Below are 20330 nucleotides of genomic sequence, written 5' to 3' on the forward strand. Positions count from 1 at the left end.
GAAACTTGGAATTGTGAAAACTCAGCGGCTCTGGAAAGTAGACATAGTTTAATAGCAATTTCGTGAATCGCACTCCAAACAAGTCAAAACGGAGCTGCAATTCGACGCAAACATTTTTTGATAAGTAATAATTGAATTAAAAAGGCGTTCAAGAGGGGAACGCATCCCTCATACAAAAGAGGAACCGGGGTTTAAGGCCCCAAAGAAGCCAAAAAAATAATTAAATCTTCGGGAGAGGAATAGGACTTCCTCTTCACATAATTGAAAAGAAAGCGTATGATGTGAAGTTTCAGAATCGCCGTGGACGATTCTTTCCCTTCGAACATTTTACTATTCCTCTCCTTCCAAATGCACCACCAAACACAATGTGGTACAACTCTCCAATAATTGCGAACAACACTACTCACGCGGCATCCTCTCCAAATACGAATCAAATCCTTAGGATAATGAGGCATAATCTAACGCATACCAAACAGACAAAAGATAAGATTCCAACAATCCCTCGCCATAAGACAATGCATGAGAATATGAGCAACTGACTCACCATCTTGTTTGTAAAGGCAACACCAGTTAACAAGACAGTTGCCCCTTTTCCTTAGATTATCAATCGTCAGGATCTTACCCCATACAGCGGTCCAAACAAAGAATGCCACCCTAGTTGGAGCCATAGAAAGCCAGATAGTCTTCCATGGAAATTCAATGATATCAAAATCTGAAAGACATAAGAATAAGGATCGAACTTCGAAGCGACCATGGGAAAAGGGAATCCTTGTCATATCATCACAACCTCTGCCAACTACCTCCTGTTGATACATCAAATCCAAAAAAACAAATACCTCGTCCACCTCCCAATCCTGAAAAGAGCGTCGAAAGTGCATGTCCCACGTAATCCCACTACTATCAAGCCGATAACAATTGGCTACGTAGGCATGTCTATCAACTGCAATACTGTATAATTAGGGAAATAAATAAGATAAAGGCCGGTCTCCACACCAAAGATCCTCCCAAAAGCATACACATCTACCATCACGAACTTTGAATCTGATATGAGTAGAAAAAACATCCCATTCCTTCCGAATGAATTTCAACGCCCTTACTCCTTCCACAAGAGAGACTGGACAAGTAGACCAACCACCACTCTCTTCCCCATATCGGCATGAAACAAGCCTTCGCCAAGGGTGATGTCTTTCCCTCCCATACCTCCACAGCCATTTTCCCAAAAGAGCTTGGTTAAAGGGGTCAGTATTCTGATACCAAGACCACTAAACTTCATTGGCCTGCAAACTTGTTCCCAATTGACAAGGTGATACTTAAATTCTTTTCCTCTTCTACCCCAAAGGAAATCCCTTTGAATTTTTCCAATCCTAGCAGCAACAGAGCATGGAATTTGGAACATGGATAAAAAATATGTGGGAAGGCTCGATAAAGTGCTCTTTATAAGCGTATAAAGTGCTCTTTATAAGCGTAACACCCCCCCCCCCCCCCCCCCCCACCCCACCCAAAAAGACAAGTATTGCTTTTTCCATCTTGCTAATCTCTTCGCATACATATCAATCACAGGGTCCCAACTCCCCACCATTCTAGAGGAAACCCCTAAAGGCAAACCCAAATACAGAATTGGAAAAGAACTCACCCTACACCCAAGGACTTCCGCTAAAGATGAGATATCCTGAACATCTCCAACCGGAAAAAGCACACTTTTAGCCACATTAACCTTTAGACCAGAGACGGCCTAAAAACAGGCCAAGATGCACCTCAAATATCTAATCTGAGACACATCAGCATCACAGAAAACCAGGGTGTCATCCGCAAAAAGTAAATGAGAGACCTCCATCTGATGGACAGGATCTCTTCCCACCATAAAGCCCTTAATAAGATCAAGATCCTCTGCCCTTCGCATAAGTCTACTTAATCCCTCCATAACAATAAGAAAAAGGAAAGATGATAGGGGATCTCCTTGTCTTAAATCCCAAGAACACCCAAAGAAACCAGCAGGAGACCTGTTCACAAGAATAGAGAACTTGACAGACGAGAGGCATGTCTCTATCCATTTCCTCCATTTACTTCCAAACCCCATTCTCTGAAGCAAATAAAGCAGGAAATTCCAATTCACATGATCATACGCTTTCTCAATGTCAAGTTTGCATAAGACTCCGGCAACACCACTTCTCAATCTAAAGTCCACACATTCGCCTGCAATAAGAACTGAATCAAAAATTTGTCATCCTCCAACAAAAGCATTCTGGGAATCCGATATTATCCCATCCATCATTCCCCTCATCCTAAGAGTAAGGACCTTAGCCATAAGCTTGTAGATAAAACCTACTAAGCTAATAGGACGGAAGTCTTTAATGTCAGAAGCACCTCCCTTCTTAGGGATAAGGGTAATGAAAGTTGCATTTAAAGATATCTCAAAGGCACCAATAGAATAAAACTCTTGAAAAGTGCCCATGATCATGGAAGGCTGATTTGGGTAGATTTCCTTTTCTGAAATTTTCTATTTTCTTTTCCATGGAGAAAACCCTACGACGTCTCTATATAATGGAGAGCCATTCAGCAGAGATGATAATCTTTTTATCATCCATAATGTTCACTTTTATTTTTATTTTATGAATTGTTAAACTTTTTGCTAAGGCTAAGAGTCAAGCCACAAGATTGATATGGTGTTTGCTAAACGAATTCCTATGGTTTTAATGTAAGTTTTCATATATTTGAATTGATTCTACTATTTTGGAAAAATATTAGTTCTGTATAATTCTTTGATTCATCGTTGACTGTAGGCACAGCGAATGCTTAGTATAGTTCTTTGATCTATCGTCGACTATGGGCACATGAATGCTTTGGAATCCCTTGCGAATTAAATTACTAGTTTTGTCGTGTCATGAATCAACCGAATCGCGAGCAAATACCATGGATGGGCTGTGTGTGAATATATGAAACCTTAGTGTTTTATAAATATTATTTTTACTCAAATCATTCTCTGCAATCAAACCAAGAAATATTTAAAAACCTTTTAAATTAATTTTTATTTTCTTCCACCATTAATTACTGTTTCCCCTTTCCCTGTGGTTCGACCTCGGACTCACCAACAATATATTACTTCACGACATCCTGCACTTCGGAGCATTATTAAAGTTGCAGAAAAGGTCCTGAAATTGCATTTTTTAGTGTTGTATGAGGATTGTTGAATATTTTGGAATTTCTGTAGGAGGTCAAAACGGATTTGGGTGCTCTGATTTTTTGAATTTATCTTAGCTTAGTGAGTAGGTTTTATCTCCTATTTTTATAAAAAAAAATTAGAGAGAGCACCATTTTGGGCTTCTTTCCTTAAGTCGTTAGGTTTAATTTACTATATATATGCATGTACTACAAAGCAGAATACACATTGATCAATAATATTTCAAAATTCTCTTTTTTCCTAAACTATGTGAATACGAAGTTGTTTTATTGTTGTTTCGTCAACGCTCATTGCTTCTACTCCATCATAAGATGAAAAAAATCCAAATTTGTCCAATCAATTATAGTATTTTTAGCAAAGAAACTTACGAAAGCCATAACCATGCCATGTGTTTATTTAGGATGCTGGACAATAGCAAGGTCTTATTTTAGAAATGGAATCTGCTCAATTCTGCCTTTTATCATTAGAGAAATTTCCAGTTCTTCATAACCACAAGCTAAACCGTAAAAAAAAAAAACTATAATCATTAATGTTCAATAAGGAAAAAAGTTTCACCAAAAAGATAAAAACTCACAACAAGTAGAAGCCATATGATTAAGCAGCCCACACGGCTCCCCGTCAGGAGTGTGAACAGGACAAAGAAAACCCCAAGCTCTGCAGCTCATCAGAAGAAAATAAAGATAAAGCAAAAGGCAGAAACACATTGTGAATATACATTCTTGCCGGAGATGGAATGAAAAAGATACATACTCAGGTAACAACTTCCGCACACTTGTAGTGCGAAGTCCTGCAAATGAAGCCCCTCGATGAACAGCTCGAAAATGTGAAAGAAAACGCAAAAAATTAAGCCTCTCTGCCTGGAACGTCATGCCAGCTCTCTAAATAAGTAAAAAAATCCATAAACAATAGCCCGACCATCTTATAAGAAACAGATTCACAAATTAAATAAAAGTTTCTATTTGGCAATTCTAGCTATGCCCACCTTCCCCAAAAAATTAATTAATTAATTACTTTAATTATTTTTTTAAAATCTAGCTACCCAAAGTTAGTGGAGTAGGAAAAAAAAGGATTAAACTTGAAAATATGAAGCACTGTAGCATAGACCAGTTAGTCGAGTTGTATAAGGATAGAGACCTCAGTTAAGAGTTCAAAAGACAAGATCAAGTATATACTCACCCCTAAAGGGATGCCTTAGGATTTTATTCCGAGTTAGGGGAACATTTGGGGAGGAAATATGTATTTTAATACTTCATACTTCATTTTTTTTCCTTTTCACTCTTTTGAACAATCTTTTATTTTCTAATAAAAAAATTAATTAATGCATATAGAAATACAGATACCCTCCCCGGTAGGCTTGCAAATGAACCGAGCCGAGCCGAGCTTTGACTTGCTCGGGCACGGCTAGCCAAGGTCAGAAGGGTGCTAAAGCTCGGCTCGGGCTCGGACGAGCTTGTCTTAACCAAGCTCGGGCTCGGCTCGCCGATGTTCGAACGAGCTCAGGCTGGGCTTAGTTCAAGCTCAGATTGCAAAAACACACTGCCAGGTCTACATCATCTCATGATTCCATAAATGGCAACCAAGAGAAAGAACATGGCTGTGAGAAAAGAAAACGTGATTTAGGAAAAATAAAAGAAAAAGAAAACGTGGTTCAAAGACCTTCCGAAAGGACAAAAAAAATGGTTAAGAGAGAGTGAGAACATGGCTGATAGAAGCAGAGTAATAAAGTTGCAGTTTCTGTTGAAGAAGGATGATACCAGCAATAGCCGGCAGAAAAGATGTGATCTGCCATGGACGGAGAGGCATCCTGTAGTGATGCGTGGCTGCAATAGGAGATTATTGGGTCTGCCGACAGTTTTGCAATGAGAGTTAGGGTTTCTTTTGATGTAGTAGATTATAGTGAATGAGTGTAATCCAACGGTGGTGCTACATAAGTGTCATCCAATGGTGGTGCTAGAATAGTGGGTTAAAGGGCTTATGGGCTGATGAGATATAGGGCAAAACTTATAAATAACAAATTTCTTGGGCTTTAGAAAGTCAAGTGTTTGGGCTAAACTTTAATAGCAGATTTTGAAATCTAGGCCCTTTAACTAAACGAGCCTGTTCACGAGCTTGGCGAGCCAAGCTTGGGATTGCTCAAGCTCGGCTCATTTATTCTGATAAATGAGCTCAAGCTCAGCTCGCTTACTAAATGAACAAACCCGAGCCGAGCCCGAGCTGTTCATGAACAGCTCGGTTCATTGGCAGCCCTACTCCCCGGCAAGTCCAGGTAACACAGATAGAAATGCAACTTTCAATGCTTTGATGATCAATGGTCGCTGGAACTGGAATCTTTTGACGAATCCTGGATTTCATCCTCTCAAGTATTTTCTTCAAACTGTTTCTATCTCTGATAGATAAGACAGACTGCTATGTAATAATGGCTATTTTAGTTTCAAAAAGGGCTGGAAGAAATGTAGAATTGAGTACCCTACTGTTCTTTGGGCTTCTTTATGCTGGAGAGGTAGACCTAGATGTTCAGTCACTGCCTGTTTAGTGATGCAGGACAAAGCTCTAACGTTTTGCAATCTGCAGAAGAGAGGTTTTATTTGGCAGGCATTTGTATGAACTGTAGACTTCATCATGACACTAGGAGTCCTTCTGATCTTGGAAGAGCTATTTGGTTCAATACTCTTGATGCATAATCTTCATCAGTCCAGGCTGTTATGTTTGAATGAGTGGTTGGTTAGGCAGCCTTTTTCTACGTTCCACTCTTATTTGGAAGTGGATGTATTTAGTTTTCTCCTTGTTTTCTTAAGAGGGTATGCCCTCTTCTCTTCTTTGCTGTAATGCTTTATCTTTTATATTAATACAACCAACTCATTTACAGAAGAAAAAAAAAACTCCAAATACTAATTACAAAAAGGACATTGTTTTCTTGACATGAGAACATATTCAGACAGATGGAAGTTGTCAACAACCATGGTCAGTAAACACAACCATGGTCAATAAACACAATTTGACAACCATCTCCTGCCTCAACAATTCAAAGAAGAAGAAAAAATGTGATTGATTTTTCAGTTTCTGGTGTAGTTCCCAAAATATTATAGAGCTATTTGAAAGGTTTTTAGGATTCACACAGTGACAGTGTCAGAAATTTATTTCAGGGGAGGCAATACTTAACATGATAGTTTTTTTCCCATTAGTGTAGCAAGACAAAAAGCCAATAAATAGAAGTGCACTAACGGTGCAATAATCAAGATTTAAGAAACATGTCATAGTTCGCCAAAAATTGACGTAAACAAATTTGGAAACATAAGGGTCTGTTTTGGCAAGAGTTTCTGTTTTGCATTATCAATTTCATATGAAGCAATATTGTGCTAAGATTTATTCTGAAATACAAACAAGTTCAGTAACTAATTTGTTGCACAATGTTGCATAAAAGGGAAGAAAAAAATGTTTCAAAGATTTTCAGGAAATTGTATTCCCGTTACTTTTTGCCTTTTTTCCTTTCAGATTTGGGTTTTTCTGAAACAGATGTGGTATCGTGCAAAATGTAACAAATATTACCAAACATACTTTCTCAACTTGTTTATCTTTTTCACCAATTTGGCAACAACAACAAAAAATAAATAAATAAATAATAAAAATAGAAAAAACGATTGCCAAACAAGCCCTAAGTTTATGAAATTCCAGAAATTTAAATAAGAAAAAGAAGAACAAAAGAATAAGAAGAGGGAAAAAAAAATTTGTTACAGCTCATAGATCATACATGAGTGCAAGAAAAAGAATTTTGAATAAGATAACAAAAAAAAGAAGAAGAAAGAAGAAAACAAAAGGAAACGAAACATGAGAGAACTTTGAAGGGGAAATATTAGATTTGTTTGAAGAGGAAAATTGCAAACTTTTTAAAGGGAATTTAAAATTAATAAATAAATAATTGGAGAAGAAGATGCATAAAAAATGAAAGAAATAATTAGTGAGATTTTTTTAAAGGGATAATTTTAGAGGGGCATTTTTGTTAAAAAAAAATCAAGATTACTTGACACAAAGCCAGTTAGGGGGGGGCAACTGCCCTCCCGAGACCATGCTGGCTCCATCTCTGTCCACATGCATTAAGAAACTTTTACCTGAAAGGAGAGAAGCTACATATAACAGGCCAAAAAATTTATGCAAAAAAATATTAATCCCCAACTCTCGCCTTTAGAACGGACAAAAGGATTTATTCTAATTGTACGCTTCAAGTCATTCTTCGGGATCTTCATTTTATTTGCTTAATAAGGACAACGTCAAGTATCAACTATATTAATCTCTCATCATATCACAGTTCCAGCATCGAGTGTTAACTTGAGATGATTCTCAAGGAATAAGTTTTTGACTGTGCAAAGATGTAGAGTAAAGGGTGGTTGGGTGATGGGGAGAGGAGCGGCTACCGTTATGGCGAGCCCAAAGGCTGATCTGACAGGAAAACTATACATGGAAGGAATTCAACAGCTAATGATTCTAAATGAATCTATAACTAGTGGCTGTTTTCGGCTTTTTGTGTTTTCTCTTGGGAGTGCTCCCCTCTTGAGCGCCTTTTAATGAAATCTTACTTGTACACACACAAAATATATATGTATATATATGTAGTGGTAGCATTGTGCTCTAGCTTTTCATGGCGGATTAAATTGCAAGATGATGTCCCATAGTTTTTCCCGTTTTAATTTTCCACGTTAAAATGATTTAGTCTCGATTTGATTTGTGTATTAGTTGATTTACTGATTTACTATCTTACTTGTTTTGCAATTGGAATTAAGGACTCAATAAGATACTCAAGTAAAAGAAAAATATCTGAGTACCACGCTAAAACTCTTAACACATTTGAGAAATCAGTTGGTCCACCATACCAAGAAAAAGGAATAACAACATGGATACAAAATCTAATTTTTGTTTCCAACTACAGTTTATGCAATATAAAGAAGACATGTCATGTTTTTTAATATCAAAACGATTGAATAAAATCCACAGTACGCAAATACCTGCTGTAAATCCAGACCGGATTGTGTATTAAGCCTTCCAGTCTTCAACATATTCTCAACAGCTGTGCTGATTTGTTTGGAAGGAAATTTATCCATGATCTTCTTCAAATCAGCTACTGCATTATCTCAGGGTGAAGGAAAAAGAAAAAAGAAAAATCAATCCAGCAAAAATTTGATGCCTACTTCAGTTTTCCTAATTTTGCATATCAAATGCAATGCAAAAGAATAGATAATGAGTGCAAGTACTAATATCACCTGGTTATCCTAGAATTTTCTCCTATAAGTACTGCAAACAAGATAGACACAATGTGATTTAAGTGGAGAATTTAGGCTGACTATTCAGTGAAAAAAGATGCTGACTAATAAGTATATTCACGTGGGTCATCTCTTTAATTCCCATTGATCACCTTCAATTTGCATTAATTAGTCGGCTAAGTATCACTTTGGAAAAAAAAAAATCAAACCTCTAACAAATTGTTAATTTTACTTTAAACATTATAAACTTGAAATTATACACGACAAAAAAAAAGTTGCAAACTAAAATTTTAAAGATTTTTTAGTAAAAATAAAAACTATAAGCTCCGGAAAACATTCTAATAGGGAGCTTTTTCCCCAGCACTGAGATGGAAACATAAACTTTTAACCAAAATAAGGGGGACCAAGCCCTCACCATGGCATAGAAAAGAATGAAGAAGTTAGAACATGAAAGGAAATAAATCCCAGACTAACCACCCAACTGTTTCAGCAATTAAACCACTTCAGTATTAAGTAACCCAGAAGCATTCTAATAGTCATAGCTGTTACCAGTATTAAGCAACCCATAAGCATTCTATATGTATCTCCTCAACAGAAGTAAACCCAGGCCACAAAATAATACAACTAGAAATATAGAAATATAATAACCACCACTCTCACCCCTAGGCCCCAACATGCAGGATTAGGACTTCCAAGGGTTCAATATTCCACAATAGCGTGTTGCTTCATCTCATCCAACAAACTAGTTGATGTTTTCCTAGCAGTAATCCTCTTACTCCGTAGTAGCCACTGTATTCTCCTTTTCCATCATAGATGTTAATTTATGTGTTGTTTGGTTGAACGAAGGATGGAAGATTCTTCCATCATTTGGTTGGAATGAAGGGAATAGAGGGAGGAAACAAAGAGGGATGTATCATCCCTCCTGGTCCATGTTTCTTCATCCCACCAAAATTAGACAGAAGATAAGAGGGAAAGGGAGAAAAACTGCTCCATAAATTGGGAATACTCTGAAGGCAGTTTACAGGGGGAAAAGGAAAAAAGTAAGATACAGAGATTCACTGCACCATTTTCCCCCAACAGCAAGTACCTGAAAATCCTCTCCCAAAGAGGTAGCAACATCTAAGCTCACTGCACCTACGGATATGAATTCTGTTACCCTCAACAAAAAAAAAAAAAAAAATCCCTCTCTCTAGGAACCTCCACCTAACAGGATTATAATACCATAAGTAACATTCATCTCAGATCAGCACACAACTTCCCAATTAATTAAATGAACTTAAGCGACAAAGCTAAATGAAAGGAAATTTCTTTCGATTTCTTAAACAAGGAGAATAAGTAGATGGGGGTTGCAAAAAAGGGAAGCCTGAAAAAGGTTAATCCTACTCCACAATAGCAGGATTTGGAAAAATCAAATATTTTCTCCAAAAGGAAGACAAGGATGCATCAGCAGCCACCTACTAACAACACACTGTACAAAACCAATTTGGCCTGCCAACCTACTCAAATTGTTGGAACATCAAAAGCAAACAGCTTCTCTTGCCTCAATAAATTCCCAAACCTGATAGAATCCAGAATAATTCTGAGATAAACTGACCTAATTTTTTATATATAAATTTAATATGACAAACTAGCCTCTATCAACCCACACCAAAACACTTCACCTCAAAGGACCTCATTCTTGAGATCATCCTACTAAGAAAATCAACAACCAGGATGAATAGAAGTAGGGAACAAGGAATGGCGATGAGTCAAAACACTCAAAGAAACAAACCAACATTTAGCCTCCCCGTCGCCAAGCAGTGCAAAATGCACTGGTTTAAAACACTATTTCATCCATCTTCTCAACCGAACCGCATATCTTTCCTAACTATTACATGATCAATAAAAACCCAATTTACAAAACCATAAGTTCTTTTAAAATTGATATTGAATATTGCACTTGTAACATCCTTCTAGTATCACAAAGGGGAATCAAGACAGTACCCAAGACTTAAATTTCAAAAAAGGACCCTTGAGAGAGAGAGAGAGAGATCGCAATCTCCAATTTTGTAGAAAGTAACTTCTGCTAAAACCTTGTGTGGACTGCTTATAGATCACAAATCATAAAATAAAAATCAACCTTTCTGGATTGAGAATGACAGAGATAAAAGTAGTCATACAACAATTGACAAAAAAAAGTACAGAATTTCTCCACTAGCAAGCTCCAGGGAAAGTAGGACTCGATACATTCAACAGAAGACCCCTATTTTCAACTGCAAGGAAATATCCAAAAGGAACTCCAAAATCTCCTCAAAAATAAGCATCTCGTGCCTGTCCATCCAAAATTTTTCCATAACACCAACTCATGACCTTCTAGAGATGGAAAAATGGCCTGGACCGCTAGGTTTTCACCCAACCCTGCCCCTAATGGGATGGTTATAGAAAGCTTTTAAATGGTATAGGGGCAGTCTGGGTAAATGGAGGAGAACCTGACTTGGCTTTAAGGCAGGATACATATTAGCAGAATTCTGCCATCCAAAGTCCAAACCCCCCACAACCCCCCAGTGCGGTGTACAATGTAATTACTTTAATGTCTTTATTATATCAACATTCCCAATTTACCCTTATATATATAAATAAATAAATAAATATATATATATATATATATATATATATATATCTCTCTCTTAGGGTTTCTGTCTTCCTAACAACCCACACGCACACGCTCAACCATTTCTTCCTTTCTGGGTTTCACTCGACCACTCCTGCACCATCTCTGACTTTCCGGATGTCCCGCTTTCTCTAAATTCTCTCCATCTCTCTAGGTCTCCACTTCTCTATGCCTCTACACTTTTGTGGCGCCTCTTTTCCTAAATTTCTTCAACATCAGTCTTTGTATAGGGAACTATATACATATTTGGTATTTATTTTCGGATTTTTTTATGATTATGATATGTGATGGCTTATTGACATTTTTTTGGTTTGAACCTGTACTATTTTTCACATATCCATACTATAACAATGGGCGGTCTTGGTCTTAGGAGGATGATCCCCTTTAATAGGGCGCTTCTTGGGAAGTGGTTATGAAGATTTGGTAGTAAGAGACATCGCTTATGGAGGAGGGTTATAGCATGTCAGTTTGGGGAGGAAAGAGGGGGATGGTCTTCTAGGCCGGTTAGATCTGTTGTTGGCGTGGGAGTGTGGAAATTTATTCGCAAGGGATGGGACGAGCTTTCTAAGCATATTAGGTTCAAAGTTCGAGAGGGCAAGGATGTTCGGTTTTGGAAGGATTATTGGTGTGGGGATTGCCCGTTGTCTCGGTTGTTTCCAAGACTTTTTAGGATTGTTGCGGAGTATGGTAGCGGACTATAATCGGCTTGATAGCACAAGGCTTACGTGGGATATGCGTTTTCGGCATTCTTTTCAGGATTGGGAACTTGAGGATGTCCTTGGCCTTTTGGATAGACAGGATTTAGATGGTAGAGGGTCTGGCTCCTTGGTTTGGATTCCTTCTCCTAAGGGGAGGTTTGATGTCCGTTCTTTGTTCCTTTGCCTCGCCAGTTTTCATGGCTATAGTTTCCCCTGGAAGACGGTTTGGCGTTCAAAGGCTCCTCTCAGGGTGGCATTTTTTGTTTGGACTACGGCTTTGGACAAGATTCTGACTCTGGACAATTTGAGAAAGAAAAGACAGATCACAGTCAACTGGTGTTGTATGTGAAAGAATGATGGAGAGTCTGAGGATCACCTTCTTTAGCATTGTCCTACGGTTTATGATTGCTGGAGTCTTATTTTTGGTCTTTTTGGCATCCATTGGGTTATGCCTCAGTCTTCAAGGGAGTTTATTGACATTTGGAGGGGCCAAAAGGTGGGGGGCCATGCCCGTGTCTGTTGGAGGGTGACCCCTCTTTGTGTTTGGTGGAGCATCTGGAAAGAGCGAAATAAAAGATCTTTTGATGGGGAAGAAACCTCCATTGGGGTGTTGATATTTGCTATTATTAGTTCTCTTTTTAGTAGGGTGATGGGGAGAAATTGTATATCTTTAGATGTGATTGTGGACTTTTTGGGTTCCTTGGGTTCATAGGGTTTTTGTTTGGTTTCTTGTATATCTCTTGGGATGTGTTCCCCTTTTGAACACTTTCTAATACATTTTATTTATCAAAAAAAAAAAAAAAAGATTCTTCTTCACACACGATATCCAAGATTAGACGGGGAGAAACAAGCCAAGTTCAGAAACTAAAGTTCGGATGATAAATGGGAACAGAATCGGGAGTGAAAACCAATCCTGGGTCAGGGATGGGGAGAGCTACAGGACGTGGTAGGGTTTTGGGAAAGTGGAAACCATCCCAAACCCTCTCCATTGTCTTCCCTTCTCCTCATAAATTTACCTCATATTTACCCAAATCATTCAAGAATAACTGCAAGGATGAATTATTTTCAACAATTACAAAAAATATCATAAATAATTTCAATGGCATGAAGAGCAAAAGGCCAAACTACAACTTGGATAAAACCATGATGAGTGTTCATAAAAAAAGTCCAGTGAAAAACCATATAAGAAAATCAAATCAGTGTAAGATCTAGAAAATTAAGAAGATACTAGCTTTACCAGGGGGGTAAACAATACAGATATATACATGTATGTATGTATGTATGTAAGGAAGAGGATATAACGTACAGTTGCTGATGTCAAAACTTCCGCTATTTTTATCGATTTCATCTTGAAGAAGCCGTCTCACCTTTTGTAGCCACTCTTCCAGTTTTTCCTAGAATGCACAAAAGACAATGTGCATATACAATTCAGAATTTGTATGTTAGTATAATAATATTAAAATCAAGTCAAACAACAGCATAAAACAAAAGTTAATACCATATAGAAAATCTCCAGCCAAGTACTTAAATAATAATATTACTACATAAGCTATTACAACATGAGCTAGTAAGCATAGCATTAAGCTTCTACCCTATAGCACCAGAATTGCTGGATTCCAATGTTTCTCTCTTAAAAATGACTTTTTTTTTACAAAGAAGAGGAAGGACAACCCAGTTGGATGCAGAATGTGAAAACAAGATAGTTATAGCTGTCCAATGCAGTTGTTCAATGACCAACGGGCCAGTGGCCTAGCGGTATCAGCCTCTTACCTCCCAAAGGGAGGTTAGGGATTCAAGTCTCAGAAGAGACAAGTGTGTGAGTACCAACTGGGGAAAAAAAAAAAAAAAAAAAAATGCAGTTGTTCAATGCTGCATTGAACATATAGCATGTATTTATGTCATCATCATCAAAAGAAGCTTAACTACCACCCTTCTATATTAAGAATAGGCAAGGCACCTGAAGATGCTGTGACAAAATAATATAAGCAGAATCACGTCAAACATAAATAATATATAATTACAATATTCAAATGCACAGTTTAACATCATAAATTACATGAAAACTTATATTATTTCGTGGTATGTGAGGGCAGTAGATGACACAGAGAAGGGCAAGTGGTGAAGGCTGCACTGAAAGAATAGAAAGCTGACAAGATGCAATGAAATCGAGGCTGTCACTAGTAGGATAGTGGGACTTCTATGGAGGGTTGGTGGTGGATTAAGCTCATTTGGGGCCACTAGAAACAACAGCAAGTTTTCTAGTGATGTTGGACTCTACATTGATTTCTAGAGTTAAAGCAGATGCGGTTATCTGTCAAAAAACATATCCAGAGGTGGAACATTTCATAGCATGTTCAAAAAAATTGACAAAATAGGCTGATTGGTACTCTAGGATACCTTCACCTTCATTAAGTCTCAATTTCTGCCCTATCAAAGTAAAATGTCAAGAAGGTTGTGCAAGCAGTTAAAATATTTTGCAAACCCCGCCATCAAATTGATGGCCACACAGAGTCTGATGCATTTTTACAGCCATATGAAGTTCTGGATATACCTAAAACTGAGTTTGCTAGAAACAACTCACTATGACGAACAACTAAGAAGACACCTTTCCAAGCTGTCTACAATGACAAACCATGAGAACTATAAGGCCCCATTTCTTTATCTCTAAAGGTTGTGCAAGCAGTTAAAATATTTTGCAAACGGTACACCATCAATTTTTTTTTTTTATACGTAAAAGTGTATTAGAAAGCTTTCAAAAGGGGAACACATCCCGACAGTTATACAAGGGCCGAAGTCAAAGAGAGAGTCCTATGGACCCAAAGAACCCAAAAAATTGATGACCACACAGATTCTGGTGCATTTTTACAGTCATATGAAGTTCTGGATAGACCATTACCTAAAACCGATTTTGCTAGTAACAACTCACTGTGATGGACAAGTAAGAATACACCTTACCAAGCTGTCTACAATGACAACCATGAGAAGTGCAAGACCCCATTCTTTACCTCAAGATGTTTGAGTCAGAGCAAAAAGGCATTTGCTCGTCATAGAAAATATAGAAAGAACCGCATTGAGAATAACATCGTATATGGAGTTTTTCAAGAATTGCCAAACAGTGAAGGTTTTAAAAAGAATCCAATTAAAAGGACTGGTGATGGACAGCGAAGATAAAGTGATGCATGAACTTCCAAAAATTTAACCATATGACATAGAAAAAGGATTTCTTTTTTTTTGGTAAAGGGAAAAATAAAAGAAAAAGGATTTCAGTTCGCTGTAAACGGTTCAAGGGTGATAAAGGATAGAAAGAAGAGGATTTTCAATTTAATTTATGTCTAAAACATCCTTGAGTAGCTTAAGTGTGGGTTTCACTAAATCAACAAATCAGTAATTGCCAGGAACATGGGAGAAAATATTATAAATATTTAGAATAATAAAATTGGAAATAATGAGGACAAGTAAAATGCAAGAGGATAAAGAGGAAGAAAAGGAACAAGCAATTACAATCTCTCGGGAAAAGCCCAAAAGCTGCACATTTTCAACTGAATGTCATTTGAAAGAGAATCACATCTTTTCTAGTGAGATTCAACACTAGATGCACATTTATTTTGGGCTATTCTTAAATGGGGAACTTTTGAGAGTTGGATCTTTTTATAGAATTATTTATTTAGAAGAAAAAAACTCAAAAAATCTTTCTTTTTTCTTGCTGCATTACCCAAAAAAAAAAAATCAGATACGTGAACAAACTGTTTGATCGCTGGGTACTCATTTTTTTTTTTTTTTTTTTAATTTTTTTGACAATTAAAATCGGTGGGTACTGATAAACAAATATTTCTCAACTTTTCAAAGTACAAGGGAAGTGATGATTAGAAGCAAAATTATAAAAACTTTAAAGTGGTAAGATATAATTTGGAACTCAAAATACGCAGTAACAACTCAAAAATACTCCCTCCCTTCCTCCCTCTCCCCGTGTGTTTGTGTGTGCGTCCTCCTATAATTCTTCTCTAGATCCCTCTTGAGCTCAACCAATATCCCTTCCATGCCGGTGGGAAATCGCCATTTTTTACCAGTGCTTCATGTCAGGTGTCATGCAGCAGACGTGGAACATGAAAGAGTTTTAATTGTGTCCATTTCTTTGGAAGCGTTTTAGCTCTCCATCCCTTAACCTTGGTTTTGGGTTCTTCAACACATTATGTATACTGTGGTTGTCTGGATGCAGATGTGTTTATGGATGTCCTTCGCTTCCTTTGCTCTCAATTTAGAGTTACCAAGTGAAAAAGAATGGAACGGACTCTTGTTTTTGTGAGCTGTGTTCTTGAAAATCTTTTAAGCTCACCTCACCTTCTGCAGCATGTGCATAATGTCAATGGTGATTCATTGCTTGAGATTATACGGAGTGTTTTTCCACTTCTGATTTCTGGTGCCGGCCACTGTCCAGTCCTCCTCATCGTTTTAAGGTTTTAGTGGAGTGCTATGAAAAGGTAAAGCAGGGTTTCCCTCGTTGAAAACATCGACCAACAGTTTGTGGCTTGATCGGATCAAGGTTTTGGGTCGATCGACAGTATGTGGCTTGGTCGGATCGAGGTTCTGGGCCCATCGATCGACAGTTTGTGGCTTGATCGGATCAAGGTTCTGGGCCCATGGATCGACAATTCATGGCTTGGTCGGATCGAGGTTCTAGGCCGTCGATCAACAGTTCGTGGCTTGGTCGGATTGAGGTTCTGGGCCCATTTTCAGCTGGATCTGGTATATGTGTTCGGTTAGATCTTTTGATGGGGAAGAAACCTCCTTGGTTTTGGAGATCGGAGGATCTCTTCCATGAAGGGAGAATTGATCGTCCGAGATGACATCCAAACAACCTCGTTGTTCATTGGAGGCGCCTTTCAGTCGTGTTGTTGCTTTCCAGTGACCCTTTGGTCATGAGTGCTTATATCTAACTGGTGCAATTAGTCGAACGTCTTGTCTGCAGTTGATTCTCTCGACCATGAAGGAATAACCTCAACACGTTCCACCTCGTCTACCGGCCCAGGCCTCCTGTGTTATGGGTCCATATGGATGGATCTTGCTCTCTCTGCCCGCCGGTTGACATTTGTCACCTCCACCCTCTCATCCTCTATCAGCGGACGAGGGGGTGGTGGTGCTTCCCTTCGCTCCATCCTGGATCTGAGCTCGGTGTTCTCTCGTTGTAGAATTTCAATGATCTGTATCAGCTCATCATGCCTGACTCATTTGTTCTCGTCCTGTTGACGGGAGCCTCCCTCTCCAAATCATGGATCCCAATCGGAGCTGTGTCATAGTTTTGGTGCTGAAATCGATGGATCTTTCTCTTCACTTCCTATAGACGGCACCAGATGAAGATGCAAGAAATTTTCTTTTCTATTATGGAAAGTTTTTCTCACACTCCAAACAATCTCCCTCTTCTTTCTCTCTAACTTATAGAACTTTACATTTTACCCTAAACTTTCTTCTTGGTTTCCAAGTTGGGAGCCAATGGGCTGGATTTCCCCTCTCGGGCCATATGGCCTGGAGGCCCGCTTCTACTATGTATGCGGCTGGGCCTGTAGGTCACTGAACATTTTTCTGAAATGAATGGGTTGGGCCGGATCTGGCCCATTGGAATTACAGGACCTCTCGATAGGATTCTGCTATGATGCATTGGACTAAATTTCATATTTTTTAAAATATATATATATATATATATTTACTTTAGGCCCTTGTTCTAAATAATGCTTCAGAGATAATTTAAACTTGACACTTAAAAAGCCACATTAAAAATATTACTCGCATGTTTCTTTTCCCAATTACTTTACATTTGTTGCATTTATCGATCTACTTCTATCAATTAGTATCAATATTTAAGTCTATATTGTGATCCACGTACATAGAATAGATACTAAAAAATATATAGAAATCAAATATTAAATGCAATGAAGATCAAAAAGAACATATGCAATTTAAAACATTACTCGTTTGACATATAGATAAAATATGAGTAGATATAGAAAAAAAAAATTTCCTTTCAACAGAGTTAAGAACTTTGTACCTTGAGATAAACAGTAATCAAGTGACCAGGCAGCAGCACTTCCTGATTTTGCAAGGAATCTGTGTTGTCTGGTGCAGAAGTCTGATCTATAAAAGAAAAAAGCTTCTGCAGCATGAAGCTAAAGCAAAGAACTATGTCATAAACTTAAGGAAAGGAAAATATCCAACTAATGTCACCCCACTTACTCCCCCCTCAAAAGAAAAAATAAATAAATAAATATGCGACAATAAACAACGCATAGCAACAAGCCAACATACAAACAATTCCAGTAAAATATCACATAGATTGAAAAAATATAAATGTTAACTGAAAATTACTAACATGAGCAGATTGAATTTGTCATTATTGTTATCAAGATGGACAAATATGTAGTCCTTTAGAATAGCCTTTGCAACCTACACACAAACAAAAGTAATGTTCAAATAGATAGAAGAAATAGAGGATGTCACAAAACCAGTTGCGGTGCAAAAGGCTTAAATTGCATTTGCTGTCTCCTCTTGTTGCTTTCCAAAACCAAACAGAATGAAGAAATCACAATCATCTCACTTACATCATCGCGACTCTGACTTTCCAGTCCATTCATAACAGGTTGGAAGTGTTCTCCTGACAAAGGAAGTGAAATAATGCCAATAAGCAAATTCTGAATTGTAGTGAACCATGATGAGTGATGGAGATAAGTACCAATATGCTGCAAGCATTCAGTCTGAGTAAAAAGAGACAACTCCCTAACTTCATCAAGAATGATTTGCGCCCTTTCACCCATAATCTGAGTGCCAACACATCCTTTTCCACCCACATATTTCTCATTATAGCAACATGTCAAGCTCACATATATTTCATGATCAGTTGTGTCAGCAAGGGCCTGTTAAGAGATATTTGCAGTTAGCTGCCCATCAATGCCATTAAAAAGATATCAGCACTGAATGCAGTTGGCTGGAACCCTATTATAGCCCATAGTAACATTATATTATATCAAACTGCACATTAATATGCTTATTTTTCTATTTCTTTATGCTGTATTGTGTAATAGAAATTATGCTTCCCTGACAAAGTCTTAAATACTTTCCTGAAAGTGCGAGTGTAAGTGGAAAACAATATTTTAAGATCTTGTTTATGGTATTTTCCATATGTAAGGTGAAGTAGTGACAGCAAAGCAAGTTACAAGTTTAAGTAACTTGACAATCCAAACTACCCTTGATTATGAAAGCAACCCAAGTCTGGAAACCTTATCAAACAAACAATTAAAAAACTATATAAAATAATCAGCTATAGGCACAAATACTAGTTAAAATACAATCAGAAACCAACCCTTGTTTATATTTTATTTCAAAACCATAATGAGAGCTAAAATTACTTCTAAAGAACAGACTATTATGTTTACAGTCCAAACAACAGTAGGTCTATTGCTCCTTCCATAATTTTGGACAAAACATCACCAAAATAAACTTTATGGCGGCCGCAGAACTCTTTCAAAATAATTTTCTATATAATGTTAAAACAATAATAATAAAAATTAAATGCACACAAAGACACACTCATGCACCACCGAGAAGGCAAGAACAACAACAAAAACACATCTGAGACTAGAATATGACTTGTGAATCAGCTTTCTAGACATTGTTCAAGGTTCTCATAGTGTATGTTATCAAGGGACAACACAATTTTGGTAGATGAAACTACAGAACGGGTTAATTGTAAGTCAAAAAAATTTGGTACATGAAACTACAGAATAGGTTAATTGTAAGTCAGTACTGACGAGATGGTTGGGATTTTATGTGGTTTCCGTTAAGCAAGACAATTACAATATGTAAATTCAAACCTTAAGTGAAACTAGAAGTAGAACCAATGTATAGTGGAACTTGATAGCCAATCAACACATTAGAGCGACTAATACTGCTATATTCAACTCAACAAAGTGTTTTCCGAGCTAGTTGTGGGCAGTTACATGAATCCTTTTTTTCCATTATCTATTGCCATAGGCTCAATCAAACCACATGTTATCACATCTTTCCTAACTAACTCTACCCAAGTTAATTTTGATCTTCCGTTCCCCTGGCATTGCCCTAAATGCAGACCATGTCACTCTTCCTAAATGGCGCACTTAACCATCACACTTTGCACAAGTCCAAACCATCTTAATCGAATTTCTCCCATTGTATCTCCAATGGGTGTCACTTCAACCATCTCACAGATGTATTCATTTCTAATTAAATCCTTGTCTTGACGCACATTCGTCTCAACATTCTCATTTTCACCACTCACTATATCCATATGTTGATTTTTTAACCGCAATACATTGTCTCTCATAAGAACAGATGTCAAATAGCTGTATAAATAGACTTCCCATTTCAAACTTAGAGGGATACATCATAGTGCCAACTTCTGTTAAGTGATAAAAATTTATATATCAAAAAAAAGTTAAAAGGAAAATACTATAAGACTGTCATTAGACCAACTATTTACTGATTACTTCTCGGAATTGTTCACTGAACCAGCTGGTTGGCGTCCTCTG

General features: G+C 37.5%; 1 protein-coding gene across 2 annotated transcripts in view; it reads right to left on the reverse strand.

Annotated features, from left to right (window-relative positions):
* LOC132280967 (DNA-directed RNA polymerase I subunit 2) overlaps nt 1-20330 on the reverse strand; it is an 88088-nt gene that overhangs the window by 38851 nt on the left and 28907 nt on the right. For both annotated transcript variants that reach the window (XM_059782711.1, XM_059782712.1), the window contains 8 exons: nt 18500-18680; nt 18369-18421; nt 18140-18213; nt 17819-17936; nt 13085-13172; nt 8176-8291; nt 3929-4056; nt 3753-3832 (listed from right to left, as the gene is read on the reverse strand). In XM_059782711.1, coding sequence (XP_059638694.1) covers nt 3753-3832; nt 3929-4056; nt 8176-8291; nt 13085-13172; nt 17819-17936; nt 18140-18213; nt 18369-18421; nt 18500-18680 — 838 coding nt within the window. The remainder of the gene's footprint in view (nt 1-3752; nt 3833-3928; nt 4057-8175; nt 8292-13084; nt 13173-17818; nt 17937-18139; nt 18214-18368; nt 18422-18499; nt 18681-20330) is intronic.

Source organism: Cornus florida, unplaced genomic scaffold (assembly GCF_030987335.1).
Source record: "Cornus florida cultivar Cherokee Brave unplaced genomic scaffold, ASM3098733v1 CherokeeBrave_3.0.0_Hap2_Chr11, whole genome shotgun sequence".
Lineage (NCBI taxonomy): Eukaryota > Viridiplantae > Streptophyta > Magnoliopsida > Cornales > Cornaceae > Cornus > Cornus florida.